Here is a 14,596-nt window from a genome sequence, read left to right on the forward strand (position 1 = left end):
ACTTGTACCCAAATAGCAACTTGGGAGCTCGCTTCTCCTCCCTGACAATTTAACTGAAGAAACCTCACCTGCTATTTCCATAAAGGCACCTGCTACTATTAAAACAGATACCCATACAATTTTTCCAGCTGTTAAGACACCTAAATAGTACTGGAGATACGGAAGAACTGTAAAGTCCTGTCCCATAAGGCTGTTTCCACCCATTTCCAGGGACCAGACAGCACGGACCTAACTCTCCTGACACAGCCTGCTGCTGCCCTCACCCACTAACGCCACGGGGACAGCAGAACGTGCTGCAGTGGAGCCGGTATCGCAGCAGAAGCAGTGAGAGATGGTGCCTCACCAGTTTGCTGCCCCACAGCCCTGTTGGTGACGAGAGCAGCAGCCGCCAGAAGTGCTCACGGTACTGTTGGCTGACCTACCTGCATCACTGCCTCATCGCCAAAGATAGGTTTGCTGCTCCAGTACTGAGAGGCTGGGACCACAGTGGTACCTCCAAACTAGCACCTGACCCTCGAGGTCAAAAAGATGGGCACCCTAATTGAGATCAGTCAAAACCTGGCATCACATAGTCTCATATCTAATTTAAGAAGCTCTCACACAACCATTGCTTGCAAAAAGCTTTCAAATTTGGCAGGAAAAAAAAAAAGCCTATAGGTTAGATGTATTTTGGTTTTACTACAAGTTTCCATTCAGGTTTGTCCAAATCACGAATTGCAAAGTCACCATGTGCTGTCTCCCACTCATATTACACTGGGAAAACTCTGGCAAAATCCCAAATTAAACTGTTGGCAAATATTTGTGGAGCCATGCCCACTACACCATTAGAAAAGCAGCAGAAACACCACTACCTCGTTGTGGAAATAGATCACCTCAGACATCTCCACCAACCTTCTGTCCTACCCCCTGACCCAACGCAAGGGTTCAATTTCTGCTTCCCTAATTTGGAGGTCACTACAGGGAGCAACAGCCCAAGACATTACAAAGTCCTGACAGGAGGAGGAGTAGAAAAGCAGCTCAGTAACCCTTAGTTACACAGATCCTGGTTCCTGAAGTCATAATGTAAGACCTCAGGAGGTAAGCCCACCCCTCTAGGTCTTTACTTTGAAAATGTATGTAAAGCCATGGCTCAGGAATGTGGGAAGTACTGAAGGTTTAGCATTAAAAATCTGAAGTGAAGTTGTCAAAGGTGCCACAAAACAATAGCTGATTGATGCTTATTTAAATGTATTTTTACACGTGATTTCTTTAGCTAAACAGGTTGCAAATTCAGGCACCCAACAGGCTGTAAAAATCAGAATTACCCATATAATTACAGTATTTGATTCAACTAATACATAGAATTACACATATCTTTGCACACATGTATAATATATCAGCTATGCAAAATTACAAATTGGGGCAGAATTAAGTAAAGTCAACAGTAAAGATCACAATTCTAAATTTTCAGTGCTCAATTCTGCAAAATAGAATTTTTTTAAATGTAATTTTTAACGTAAATATAAGCCTTTTAGAAAAAAATATTTTAGGAATGGTGCTTGCACTTCATTTTTCATGCTCTGAATGGCTAGTTATATTAATCTTAGTTTTTAATTGTCCGTTTACTGCTTAAGTATATGTAAATTAACACAAAAACAAGTTACGACCAACGAAATCTTAGAGCATTTTCTCTTAGAGAAAACAAAGAATCTAAATATCTAGAGCTTTAGAAATTACTTACGTTTATATCTGTATGGTAAATGAGAACACACAATGCTGGCAAAATCTGAAAAGAAGTTCATCAGTCATTAGAGTAGAATAAAATTTGCTGTGTAAACACGAATCCAAGTAGTGCAGTCACAAAACTTGATACTCAAGACTAATGCTTGAGACTGCATTAGTACATTACACTCATGTACTTCCCAGCAACTGCTCATTCCCTCCCCCAAAGTATGTATAAAAGTATATATTTTAAATTTGTGAAAATACAAGAAAGTAATTTATTTCAAAGACACACAGAGAGCAGACTATACTTTGAGAGAAAACACGCAAACGATATAGATAAGACATCTCCCTGCTATTTATAAAAGCTTAAAGTTACTGAAAAACAAAGTAAAAATTATTAGCCTAAAATTATTACATAAAACCCTCTTTGGATTGAAATAAGATTATATATTTTTGTATTCATGTACAGAGAAAGTATATAGCTGAGTAATGGCAAGACTGCTTAAAACAGTTGGTTTTTTTTTGGTAAATTCTTACTTCTAAGAGTTTCCTTGTTCTCTGCTTCATTTTTGAGATTTCACTGAAGTTTACTCACTACCAACCTTGCACTTCCAATCTTCACACAGCTTCAAAACCTGTATCTGTGCTTTGGGATTTACCTTAAAATGAAGTACTTTACTTACATTACAACTGTAGTTCTAGTCAAATAATTTTACTAGATGTGCCTACTCCAAACACTGTATTTGTTCCCCAGTTTAAAAAGATTTGCAGATGCTTCTCAAGTGAGGACTTGACAATGACTGCATGTTCACAACTAATCAAACTACACTACATTCAATATATCTATTTCCTCTTACTGAAAATAATTGCGTTTGAATAATCCTCCATACAGAATATATAAAGAACCCTGTTTGTAGTCTTTTTTGATGAAAATATTAAATGCTGAGTACGTTAATAGTTTCTAGAGTGTTAATTTTTGTTGCGTCCATTCTAATATATGGGTAATCAGACAATGTTCAGTTTCAGATGTTATGAGTAGCTTTGTTACAATCTCAGTCAGAAGCACCAAATTGGTCAAATTACTTCATTTAACAACTGGTAAGTGACAGAAGACAGTGGCAAAAGACATACATAAATTCATAGTATGACAATGTGAAATATCTAGCTTCTAGCCCAGAGTATAAAAAATTATCTCTCTTGTAATTCTTTATTTACCTCCTGAACTGTCTCCATAGGCGGTGGGGGGTCCTTATTCCTGCAGAGATTTACAATGACCCATGTGACGTTCCGAAGGAAGGTGATGGGAATGGAGGGATTGATGAAGGACAGAAGAGGTTTGACAACTCCCAGTGATATGACATAATCTCTACACTGAGGACCATCACCTACAGAAATGAAAATTGTTGTAAAAGAAATTACATTAAAAATGGAAAATCTTGAAATGTATGCAATGACATGTCGGGATACTGAAATTCTATGTTTCCTCACCGATAGTTTACTACTAAAAGTTGGTGTTCAATTAAATATACATACGTACAGATAAGTATGTATATTTTAGAGACACAGAATTCATCCTGTTAACATTTTGTGTAGCAAGTGGCACTACTCTTTAGAAAAAAATAGCATGTACAGATGTAATTCTGGCCACATGAAAAATTGTACTAAGCCACAGAATTCAGAGGAAACATAGTCTCACATGATAATGCCAATGTTCAAAAGTCAAATTCGAAAATGAAACGCTCCCTGAATTCCAACCATTATAAGAAGAACAGTTACCTATAATATTTCCGAGAGCCCAGACAGCCTGCTCACAGACATTCTGGTGTGGCGAATGAAGTAGTCTCAAAAAGAGGGGTACTGCATCTATAGAATGTAAAAGATTGCATTTGTTTTTATTGGAACATAATATGCATCATAAGTTCATTGATCTGTATTAAGCTTTCTCTACCATGCCTTATACTAAGATACAGATTTCTCTTACGAACAGCACATAAAATTTCAGTTAAATATTTCTATCAAAATCTAGAGAGGGAAAAAATAGACTCAAGAACAAGCAACTATTAAACAACGCTGCTCCCCACATTTAAACATTGCCCCATCATTCTCCAAGTGCTATAGACGAGCCACGGATCTGTAGGTGCTAGGTTTAATGTCCTGGTGATTCAGATTTCCCAGTTATCCAAGACAGCAATACATACCTAGCAGAAAGACATGCCTACTCATGCAAATGTGCTTCAAATCTTGACTTTAAGAAAATAGCTTCCTCCCAAGAGGTGGCTATAGTTAGTTTCCACATGCAGTGAAGACTTGCATCCATCTGCCATACAGTACTAAGATGAGTTTTTATTTGTTCTTATATAACACAGATTAAGGAAGTGGCACTGATTTTAGATTTCAGTCTCTGATGAAGTAAATACATTTAAGAGATCTAAGCTACTCCCATGTGCTATTTCTCTCAGACAATCTGTATTCTCTGAAAGATGGGAATTTTTATAGCAGTTTTAAAAATCTATATATTATCATACTCGTCCTATAGCCTTTCTAAGCAAAGTAAAATACATCAATTTATATACTCTGGAAGGCAGGAAGGAGTATTTTATCTTTAGATACCATAAGAACCACAATAGCTGCAGAAATTTTAAGGAATTGCAACACAATTTGTGAGCAGCTATGGATCAATATTCTGTTGGTAATTTAGGATGCAATAAGGACCCAAAACATGCTGTTATTCTCCTAGAAAAAAAAATAGAGAGCGATGAAGAATAAAGAGAACCTAAATTTCTTTCCCCAACCTGGATGAGTAACTCAGCAGTAGCCTACAGCTGACAAGTCGGGAGGGAAAGCAATATAGCATTGCTTAAGAACACTCTCTCTTTTCTTGTCACAATCATCCCACTTCCGTTAGCTCACGAGGAATATTCAAGCTCCCTTTTCCCAGTGATTCCTGAGATCACATTTCAGCCATACATGCATTCAACATATTTCAGAGAGAGGAGGGTCAAGTATGCAGTTTATATTAGACTGCACTCCTGGTATGCTTTCAAAAACAGAAATGAAACTGTTTCTCATATCAGCACTCAAGCAGGACAGTCTGAGAAAGCGTGAGCCGCACGTTATCTCATCTACTGCTCTCAAAAAATTAATTGCTTCTGCTCCAAATTGGCTCGTGCCAGATCTGTGCTGTGAGTACAGGACTTTCCCTCTCTTGCTAGGCCTTCCAACTGCCATCTGTCCCTCTGGATTGCAGGAAACCTTCTTGTTTTGGATTGAGGCTGGAGCAGCCTCCTCTGAAGCTGGGACTATCAAGGGTCTATCGCTTTGCTTCCTCAAAGAGTTCCTTATCAAAAATAGAGCAGAGTTCACAGTCCCTGAGTCACCTCCCAGCACAAGGCAGCCAGACTAAACTTCTGCCCATTTTCTCTTCAGAAGCAAAACTTAGGAAATGTTTTTTTTTTTTTTTTTTTTTTTATTTTTATTTTTTTTAGCTTTTGCAGATCATTTTATCACGCTTCTTTTTAAGCATTAGCTGAACAGATTTGGGGCGGGACAAATCCCAGCCTGAACTTGGAGTAATTCTGCATCTAACAGCAAGGCTTTTAACTTTCCACTGCTGTACACATGCATTTTTTCATTCTCATTTTAATTTGAATTTTCACATTAAGATCTTATTTCCACACTTTTTTTCCAGCAAAGCAAATACTGTAAATAGCCTTTTCATTTGGATTCCTTCAACCAAAGATGATAACATTGCAGCTTGAAAAAGGACCGAAGAAACGCTTAATCGATTAACAAGCTGCTGGGAAGGATGAAAACTTGAAAATACATTTCCAAAGATATTTAGACAGTTGTAAAGCAATCTAAAAACAGAGGTGCCCAAATAATTTAAAGTGTTTTTTTCTAAACAATTTCAAGATTTTTACAATTTTTAAAGGCTTTGGATTTATACCCAAAGATCATTTTGATAAGCATTCTTATTCTATTGCTCCAACACAGTAACAGTACAGAATCTATTAGTGGGATATTTTATTAGCCAAAAAAAACCAAACTTGCATTTAGATTTGAAAGACAGGTTCAAATATTTACACAAAAAAATAAAAAATTAAATAACTAAGTCACCGTTTTCCCACATAAAAACACTGACTTTGAATAAACTAAGACAATTTATCATAATTACTTAGCTATAGCCTCCCATTTAATGACAACACATTGCATTTAGCATAAAGGTGATTGTTTGCAGTAAGCATGTTGATACACAAAAGCTACATATAAAACCCAGAAAAATAAGAACAGATTGATTGAAATCAGCACACATAAATTATCTTCAATTAGCTTTAATTTTCTGTCTCTTCATAATGGAAGTGTCAGTGGCTGGTTAAATAAGAACCGAAGCCAGCACAACAAACACAGTGTGTACAGGAGAGATGAATCATATGGTCAAAGGAAAAGATGGTAATTTTCTTAACTGTGTATTTAAATGGGCAATCTTACATAACTGTGTATTTAACAACTTCAGTAAGATTTACGAACATACCCTCGAGGTAGGAAGAATTACTTTCTAATGAAAGGTTTAGCTGAAGGGGAATTAACGATACATGATTTCAATAATCAACCCCAGAATTAGAAAGGACTAACGTTCTTGTCAAACTCGTATCACCTGTCATTCATTCTCTATCTTCTTCAAAGGCAGATTCAGTTCTGTGATCCTTAATATTAATTGTTACTGACAAACAGACCAACCTTCAAGAACAAAACTAGAAACTTTTGAGAAAGACCGATATATACAATTTTATAATTTTAACAGTTTTGATAACAAGTGGTATGTTATCCCAAAATCCCCTTTTTGTCCTTTACCCAAAATATCCACAACCCCACAATAAACAAATTTTCATACTTACTAGACTGTACAACAGCTTGAGTTTGTGCAGAAGTGCCTGATGCTATGTTAGTCAATGCCCATGCAGCTTCAAATTGTAATGAAGGGCTGTAATGAAATAATTTTACAGTAATAACTTGAAACAATCTTCAGATCATTTTATGGATGACTTCAGCATGAATAGCTGCAAGCGCTCTCAGATGCTACATTTAAGCAGCGCCACCAAGCTAAAAGTTTTTCCAAAATATTCTGAGGCTGGACGTTTCAGAACAGAGATGAGAGAAAAATATTAACTTTACGCTCCAAGTCTTTTTTTAAACTGCCAATCATTCCAACTTCAGATTAGTAAAAACTAAAAGAAATAAAAGAAAACCAAACAGCAATACTTGTTGAAGCACACACCAGCTAGTGAAGCTGACCGCTACTCTAATTAACTAATTATCTCCAGTATGAAAGATTTCAAGTACGCATCATCATCAAATTTAATTATGCCTCTCTAATGGGTAACAGACACCTCTTCACATCCAGCTGACCCAAAGGCGTACTTAGTGAAGAAGTGCAACTGTCCTACTGTCGTTAGCAGTTCTCAATAAATTAATCATGGCTGGCCATAACTAATAACACACGTGTGGCCCTTCTGACATCACATCCGAGAGGCAGTGCAAGCAGGTACACTGGGACAAAGGCATTTTTCTGCTCCATCACAGACAGGGTAAAGATCTAGAATCAGTATTGAAAGACAGCATCAAAACTGTAATAAAACCAACCTACTAAATGCAGATAAAATTAGTTACAAATACTATAAAAGCTGGGGGAATGTCTAACCCAAGATGGTGTCTATCAGCTGCTGTTGTCTCTGCCACCAGAAGTACAGTAAAACAGCTTGCAGGAAAACTTGTTCAAGCAAATGTTAAAGGTTGAAAGTTGTAAAAGCTATAAAAGGCTTTATAGCTTACAGTGGTTGCAATAACAGCAAGGTGTCTAGCTTCAGGAGGAACAGAGAGTGTTTACTATTAGGTGACTCTTCCATTTCTGTGCTTTTTGCTGTCTTCACCATTATGTTTTCTATACAGCCACGCCACTCGTTTCCCTTGAGCTTTTCTTGTGCATTAGTTCCAAGGCATTTCAAAAGTATTATTGGGGATGGGATTGCGAAAGAAATGGAGATGAAGGCCCAAGAGGTGTAAATAAGGATTTGTAAAAACAAATAGTACCTGTAGGCAGCTATCTATAAGCCTTATGTTCTAGGATCAAACGCATTAACATGCTAGTTCTGTGTTGGTCCTCAAGCACACAAGGAATTTTTCTTCCCCTTGGGACCTGAGTGGCCTTGGGGTAAGTTTTCAGTTACAACATGAACATCAGCTTTAATGATCTGTTATACAAAGCCTTTGCAGAATTTACCTCTACTGAATATTATATAGCAATCACTATTAAAAGGACTGCTTAGGAAAATGCTATGTTCAATTTCAAAAGGCTTAATAAATGTTTACAAAGATAAACCATACAAACACTATACATAAAATTCAAATTAAATGAATTTTCATGGCACTGAACCATCTACTTCTACAGCAGACAGACATTTGTGACCCATTTTAAAATGCTATCCTGATATGAACGTTATTGCCAGCTGCCTTCTTAGTAATTGTTTTGCTAAACAAACAAGAAAGCTCCTCACGCTTCATGTTTTGCAACCATCAAATTATACCCAAAATGTCAGTTTGCATTTTCTGAAGTTTCTAGCCCTTGCGGTTGCAGAAATAACCTTGAAAATGGAAATACTGTAAATACATTTATGGCTGCCCCAGACCAAAGAGAGCCTAAAACATTTAGTTCAGATGTATTAATCCCTACCTATCTTAAGGGGCTTGTGGACTGTGGAATATGGCAGTTTTCTGACATGACCTGAAATCCATGCAACTACACACTCAGCATTCTCATTTACTGAAGCTCGTTTTCCACTGAATAATCAGAACCCAAAGCATGCTTACTGTTTTGTAACATCACATGAGGGAGCAGTGCAGAGCCAGAAAGAAGCCCACCTTGCAGTATGAATGAAAGGAGCCAGAAACTTAAGCTAATTACCTTAATGAAAGAGATGATAACTATGATCTGGTATAGAGAACAGCCCTGTTCACAACCAAGCATATGCTCTGCCTTCACAAATACACACAACAAGCCTGAGACACATTTTTTAAAGAACAGTTAACAGAAAAGTCTGAAATATTCAAAACCAATGAGAAATGTAGTAAAGTATCCTCCTTTAGCTAGATTTCAGTGGCAGCATAAATACTCCTGGAGAATTTAGGGTTTATTGTCATGGAGTCTGATCCACTGTGTAAGATTTTGTGATGCTGCGGATCCCTCAGTTCCATTTGCAATACCCAGAGCGTTTTGGTTTCAGTTTTTCAGTAAAGGTGAACATTTTTAAAAGTATACTTACTTATCATCTCTTTCTAGGCATTTTACCAGAATTGGTAAAATTCCTGATTTTATTAAGTCATCAATAGGTGGATTTCTGTCACTGGATAGGAGTTTTCTGTGAAATTAAATGCAAAAGTAAAATAAGTAACTTTCATCACGAAAAAATGTGTAGGAAGTGTATTTCTGTGCCTTTACTTTTTTTTTTTTTTACCTTGCAGCTTGGACAGCACTCAGCTGGATCACTGGGTTGTCACTTGTGGCATTCTGAAAAAAAAAAGGACAGTAAAAATTTTAAAAAAATCCACAGAACAATCAATTCTAATTAAAAATAAATAAGTAAATATAACATACCTGCAGTATAGCTTCTAGTGTTACATTTTGCTTGAAAAGAAAAAAAAAAAAGTGTTTTAGTAATCTTGTTGTTGAATTACACTGTCATTTTCAACTTTTAATACGATCAAACTAATTTTAATGGTGTGTCAGTTCATAATTTTCCTTTCAAATAACTGCAAGACTTCCAGTGTTAAAGTAAAAACAGAATACAGTGTTTTGAGACACCAAAGTTTCAAAAGTAATTTCCAGAATCAAGGTACTTACTGCTTTGAAGTCAGCATCAACATCAGAATCTTCTAAACTTTCTTCCTGGGGAACATTCCGTTTTTTCAAAAGATGTTCGTCTCTTTTGTTCTATAAAGGAATAGCAAAAAATAATGACATTCAATGCTAATTAGTACAGGGTGACAATATAATGGCCCCTTTCAAAATAAAACTTTAGATAAGACCACTTTCATAAAGCCATTTATAGCTGCAAACAAAATTAACAGTATTTCAGGTGTTAACCTAGCAGCTTGCAAATCACAGACAGAACTGATGATCCATGACATTTGAATGAACTAAAACTTGCAGTTTGGGTAGCAATTTTCTAACAATTTTACAAAACACATAGATCTGGGTGACATTAACATTTAGACTCAGAGAAGACAAATTATTTTCCAGTAAAATATTAATTTTCAGTGAAACTTACCTGCAAGTTCCCTTGTTACATGAATTTACACCTTGTGTGTGAAGTAGCATTGGTCCTACACACTGACACCTGCAGTATTTCCTGCTCACTCACATTGTTAGCCTAGTTTCTGAAGTAAAAAACACCATCCAGCCATAGCTCCCTTAAGGAATTAGTAGAGAAAACACTGCTTTTTTGGTGATAAAGTACCCATTTAACATTTCTACCTTGCTTATTTAGAGTATCTGAACACCTAAAACCCTGATTAAAAAAAGAAGGCAGTAAAATCAGGAGTTGTGACTGCATCCACACATACAACTTCACAAATTTAGAGTGTCTTAAAAATATCATTATTATGTTTCAAAGGTATAAAGGTGCATTTTCCCAATTTCAGCCTGGTTTTCTTGTTTGCTATGTCTAGGTGTACAATCACAGATAGAAAGTGCAATGGAAGAGGGTGATGCAGCGTGTGTATCTGAACACTGCTGTTTATACATGTAAGCACGTGAAGATTTCAATCTCCAATGAAGTAAAACCTTGAAGAGGTGTATTAAACAGCAATAATATCTAAAACAAACCTATTACCCTAGCAATGAGCAGCAGGCCTTTCAGTCTCCAAACAATTATCTGCTAAACAAACGGTAGTGACTATGGAGATTGTATCACATCACGCCTTGCTTGTAAAGGATAAGAAACCCTCTAAACTGAATCACATTTGTTAAGTCTCCCCTTAGTGTTTCATTTTATCGTATGTTAGATAGACAAATAATTTCAGACCCCAAATTTCTGACTGTCACCGTTCAGACATTTGAAAATGAATTTAAAGTGACTTTACCAGCCTCAGCGTGAAAGGCTCCAAGCAATGTATTAAGATTTTTTCAGATACAGAATGCTAAAACAATAACCCAGCACCAAAATTAAATAGCTCTGTAATGCAGAAGAATGGATTTCACAGACTCAGCTTTGCTTATTTTTTTTTGTCAAGACTAAGAGCAGAAACCAAACCCTCGGAGAGCACACAAGATCACCAAGATGAGCTACAGCAGCCCCTCCAGAGCTGTACAGCGATGCTCGAGCCCACCCATCCAGCCAAGCGTTAGATGTTTGTTGCTGTCAAGTGCTTTTGGAGCAAAGGAAGATAGAAATGAGCAGGCATCAAATGCTAAGAAGAAAGTGTCACACAGACGAGCTGCGCCAGGCAGACACTGGAGGACGGATTCGCTGTGAAGACCGATGTTATATTCCTGGTGTTCTTCCCCACCAACTACTTGGCACTGCCATTTTAAGCAAACACCATTCAACCCCAGTCAATCTGGCTTTGCTCAAGCACAATTCCTTTTCCTCCTGTTTGTCTAAACCACGGCCCGTGCTTTGGCAACTGCAGGGAGCAGATCCCATTTCCCCACGTGCAGCTCAGCGCTCCGACGCTCACATCCCCCTCTGAGGAAGCAATTCGTCCTGCCTCTGATGGACGCGAGCAGCTCTGCCTCTAGGGGAGAACAAACCAAAACTGGGAGCAGGATTGATGCCTGATGTCTGACGTCCTGATGTCTTCAGGCCTTCTCTTTCCACCCAGAGATATCACTGCAGATCACATCGGTCCACACCGGAGTTTGCATACGCAGAAATAAATGTATAGGGAGAAAAATGTCATTATTAGGGTGCACGCACGGGTCCAGCAGTCGTGCCCTCTTTGCAGAAAAGGTACAGCCCGAATAAATTGGGGTCTTGGTGCAGAACTGTTGCTAACTGTCTGCTGGAGCAAGTTAACTGATTGACAGTAAATCATTTACCAGGGAGGATTGAGTTCCTTTGTCACTAGCAGCAAACCACTGTGGTGCAAGGCAGGGTTTGCAGACCGAGTTCTCCTGAAGTATTTGGCTGGATTGTCATGCTCATAAAACTCAGGGAAAGAGCTTTATGGGGTTTTTGTAAAATATGTTTGTTTCAAGAGCTGTCATCCATACCAATTCAACCGGTGAGATTTACTGATTTTTCAGTGATTCGTTATCAGTGGCACTCAACTACGTATTGCAACACCCTGCAGGAAGACAGGTGGTCTTCTAAATTTCTATAAAAATCCTTTTAGATGCAGGACTCTTGCAGATTCCTTGATTCAAATGACGATGAAATACCCAGAACAGCCAAGAATTTAGCAAATCTGAAATATTTTTATTGAACTTACGGAAAATTTCTAGTCATATTGCCTCTTTTGTTATTTTCAAGTCTCTTATTCACAGAATACTCCCATCTGCTGAAAGAATAAAAGTTCAAGTAATAAATTCTCACATAAAGAGGTGATTTGTTTTACACCTCTGTATGAGCAGATTCCCCCAGTGTTGAATCCTCTGACCTTCAGGAACTGTCCCCACGTTTGGGGAGAGGAAAATGGCACACCGCTGTTCCCCAGCACTCCACACAAAGCATCTGTGCTGGCACAGCGTGGAAGCAGCTCAGAAAGCTTCAGCTGAAATCCCTCCAGGACGTGGAAGCTATGCAAGAGACATTTAAAGTCAGGTTGCTTCGCTTTTATCCTAAGCCCAAATTGAGAAGTAAGGGCAAAGTCTTGCCAGTTGCGTTGATTTTAAATAGATGCCATCCATTTGCAGCAAAGATCACCTTATTAAAATTGGTAAGAATATTATTATGATATCCACACACATGTGGGCTGTATCTGCATCTCCTGAGCATTACTTCCACCCTCTATTTTTTCCTCCCAAAGCTACAGGAGCTAGAAACAGTTGAAAGTGCATCACGCGTTTTCTGGCTTTGAAGTTCTACAAGTTTTTGGATGCAAGAAGCAACTGTGGTACTGATATTAATGTGTATCCCACTGTAGATGCATGGGTCTCTTCGATTTATACAGTTGCAGTGTTCTGAGAGAGCAGTGCTCTTCAGGGCTGTGCCTCTGCAAGAGGTAGCACAGAGGCTGTGGTAAGCAGTAACTCCACAAAACAAGACTGAAGATGCATCTTGGTATCTCCTCTCTAACATCCTGAAAGATGATCCTGGAAAATCATCCTCCCCAAACACCAGGCAGTAAGTCCAGAGTGCCAGTGGACGAAGCACTGGATTATTCCCTCTCTCTTAAGAACTTCAGAAAGACTACCTGCCTGTAAGCATCCACACTTCATGTTTATTCACAGGGAGTGAGCAGCTATGCAAATGCTGTAAGCTGACGTAGTTTGCTTATAGCATCTAGAGAGACATGCACAAGTTCTCTCTGCTTGCGGCCACAAAGTGGGTGGTGAACACATTTAACTTCTTCCAATTCCCTAGAAATCCTTCAGGGACTTGGACAAAGATAGAAGAAGGATATGAATGAACACATCGTTCCAGAAGAACAGGAATTGAGAAGAAACTTCTCTCCTTCAAGCACCTGTCCATGCAGAGGTTAATGCAGTGGCTATCTCCAAGCAGTACTCCCTACCAAAACTTCCTTTACCTTGAAGGGGACTCCCATGAATCCCTGAACAGCCCCCACAGGACTGCTCTCCTAACAGCAGCAGCGTGCCCAGCTGTGAAAGACAACGGAGCTCCCCATGAACAGCTCCACAGAGAGCAGGAACGAAGGCACATCACTGTGAGGTCACCAATGATGCTGTTCCAAGCTCTGAGCCTTCACACACACATGATGGCAGGTTTAAATCTTCCCTCAGAGGGTGGTGAGGCCCTGGCACAGGCTGCCCAGAGAAGCTGTGGCTGCCCCATCCCTGGAGGTGCTCAAGGCCAGGCTGGATGGGGCTTTGGGCAACCTGGGCTGGTGGGAGGTGTCCCTGCCCATGGCAGGAGGGTGGGACTGGGTGGGCTTTAAGGTCCCTTCCAACAGAACTGAACTTCCCAGGACAAAACTGACCAAGTTTGATACCAGAGTTTCTGTGACTGCAGGCAGCATCTTCAGGCTGTCAGTCATACGGTGTGAGAGGCTCCAGAAGCTATGACCTTAGCCAGGAAAAGCAAGAAAGAACAAGAATGTTCCTGTAGCTCCTCACTGTTTGCAGATGGTTGGGCTGAAAAACAACTGGCAGGAACATATATGCACACTGAGAAGCACTACAGATTTCTTAGGAAGGAAAGCTATCCTTACTAGCACTTCTTATAAATTCAAAATGTCCGTGGAACCTCCTGGTCCTAAAAAATAGCTCTAAGGCTCTTTGAAACAGCTGTGTCCATTTTGAAAAGTATCAAGTTTTGGGTCAGCTCAATCACCAAGCTCTGTATACAGGAATTTCATAGAGTGAAATTCCCCTGCATAAGGTGAAAGAATATGATTTGCAACTCAAAGAGACTGTAAAATGTTTGTATTTTGTCATATTGTGACAAATCTCATTTTTTTTATGGCCTATATCACATCATCAGCCTCTTCTGTAGGCTCCTCTGGTGAAGCTGAGGGCAAACGAGCATACTGGGACACAGCCATCCTCTTCAAGGACCGGTGAGAGATCTTTCAAAGGGAGAGGCGTCAGGCTGGGATCCCTGACGAAGGGAGTTTTCGTCACCAAGGATACTAAGCAGGTCTTCTCCTTCCACGTGGATGATTCTCAAGGGCTGCCTGCACCCTGCATGCGATGTACAGTGGCGTCTGGAAGTTT

At 38.9% G+C, this 14,596-nt stretch overlaps 1 protein-coding gene across 2 annotated transcripts in view; it reads right to left on the bottom strand.

The window, feature by feature from the left end:
• The window catches only part of KPNA3 (karyopherin subunit alpha 3), a 50,810-nt gene that overhangs the window by 11,557 nt on the left and 24,657 nt on the right, over nucleotides 1-14,596 (bottom strand). The window contains exons 1-9 of one of the 2 annotated variants that reach the window (XM_072032571.1): nucleotides 13,450-13,593; nucleotides 9,599-9,688; nucleotides 9,353-9,382; nucleotides 9,213-9,265; nucleotides 9,021-9,116; nucleotides 6,600-6,685; nucleotides 3,481-3,567; nucleotides 2,920-3,089; nucleotides 1,721-1,765 (exon numbers count right to left, since the gene is read on the bottom strand). In XM_072032571.1, coding sequence (XP_071888672.1) covers nucleotides 1,721-1,765; nucleotides 2,920-3,089; nucleotides 3,481-3,567; nucleotides 6,600-6,685; nucleotides 9,021-9,116; nucleotides 9,213-9,265; nucleotides 9,353-9,382; nucleotides 9,599-9,688; nucleotides 13,450-13,467 — 675 coding nt within the window. In that variant the 5' untranslated portion in view covers nucleotides 13,468-13,593. Of the gene's footprint in view, nucleotides 1-1,720; nucleotides 1,766-2,919; nucleotides 3,090-3,480; nucleotides 3,568-6,599; nucleotides 6,686-9,020; nucleotides 9,117-9,212; nucleotides 9,266-9,352; nucleotides 9,383-9,598; nucleotides 9,689-13,449; nucleotides 13,594-14,596 lie in introns of those variants that run through there. The other variant, XM_027471420.3, reaches the window with a different exon arrangement.

This window comes from Anas platyrhynchos, chromosome 1, assembly GCF_047663525.1.
Source record: "Anas platyrhynchos isolate ZD024472 breed Pekin duck chromosome 1, IASCAAS_PekinDuck_T2T, whole genome shotgun sequence".
Classification (NCBI taxonomy): domain Eukaryota; kingdom Metazoa; phylum Chordata; class Aves; order Anseriformes; family Anatidae; genus Anas; species Anas platyrhynchos.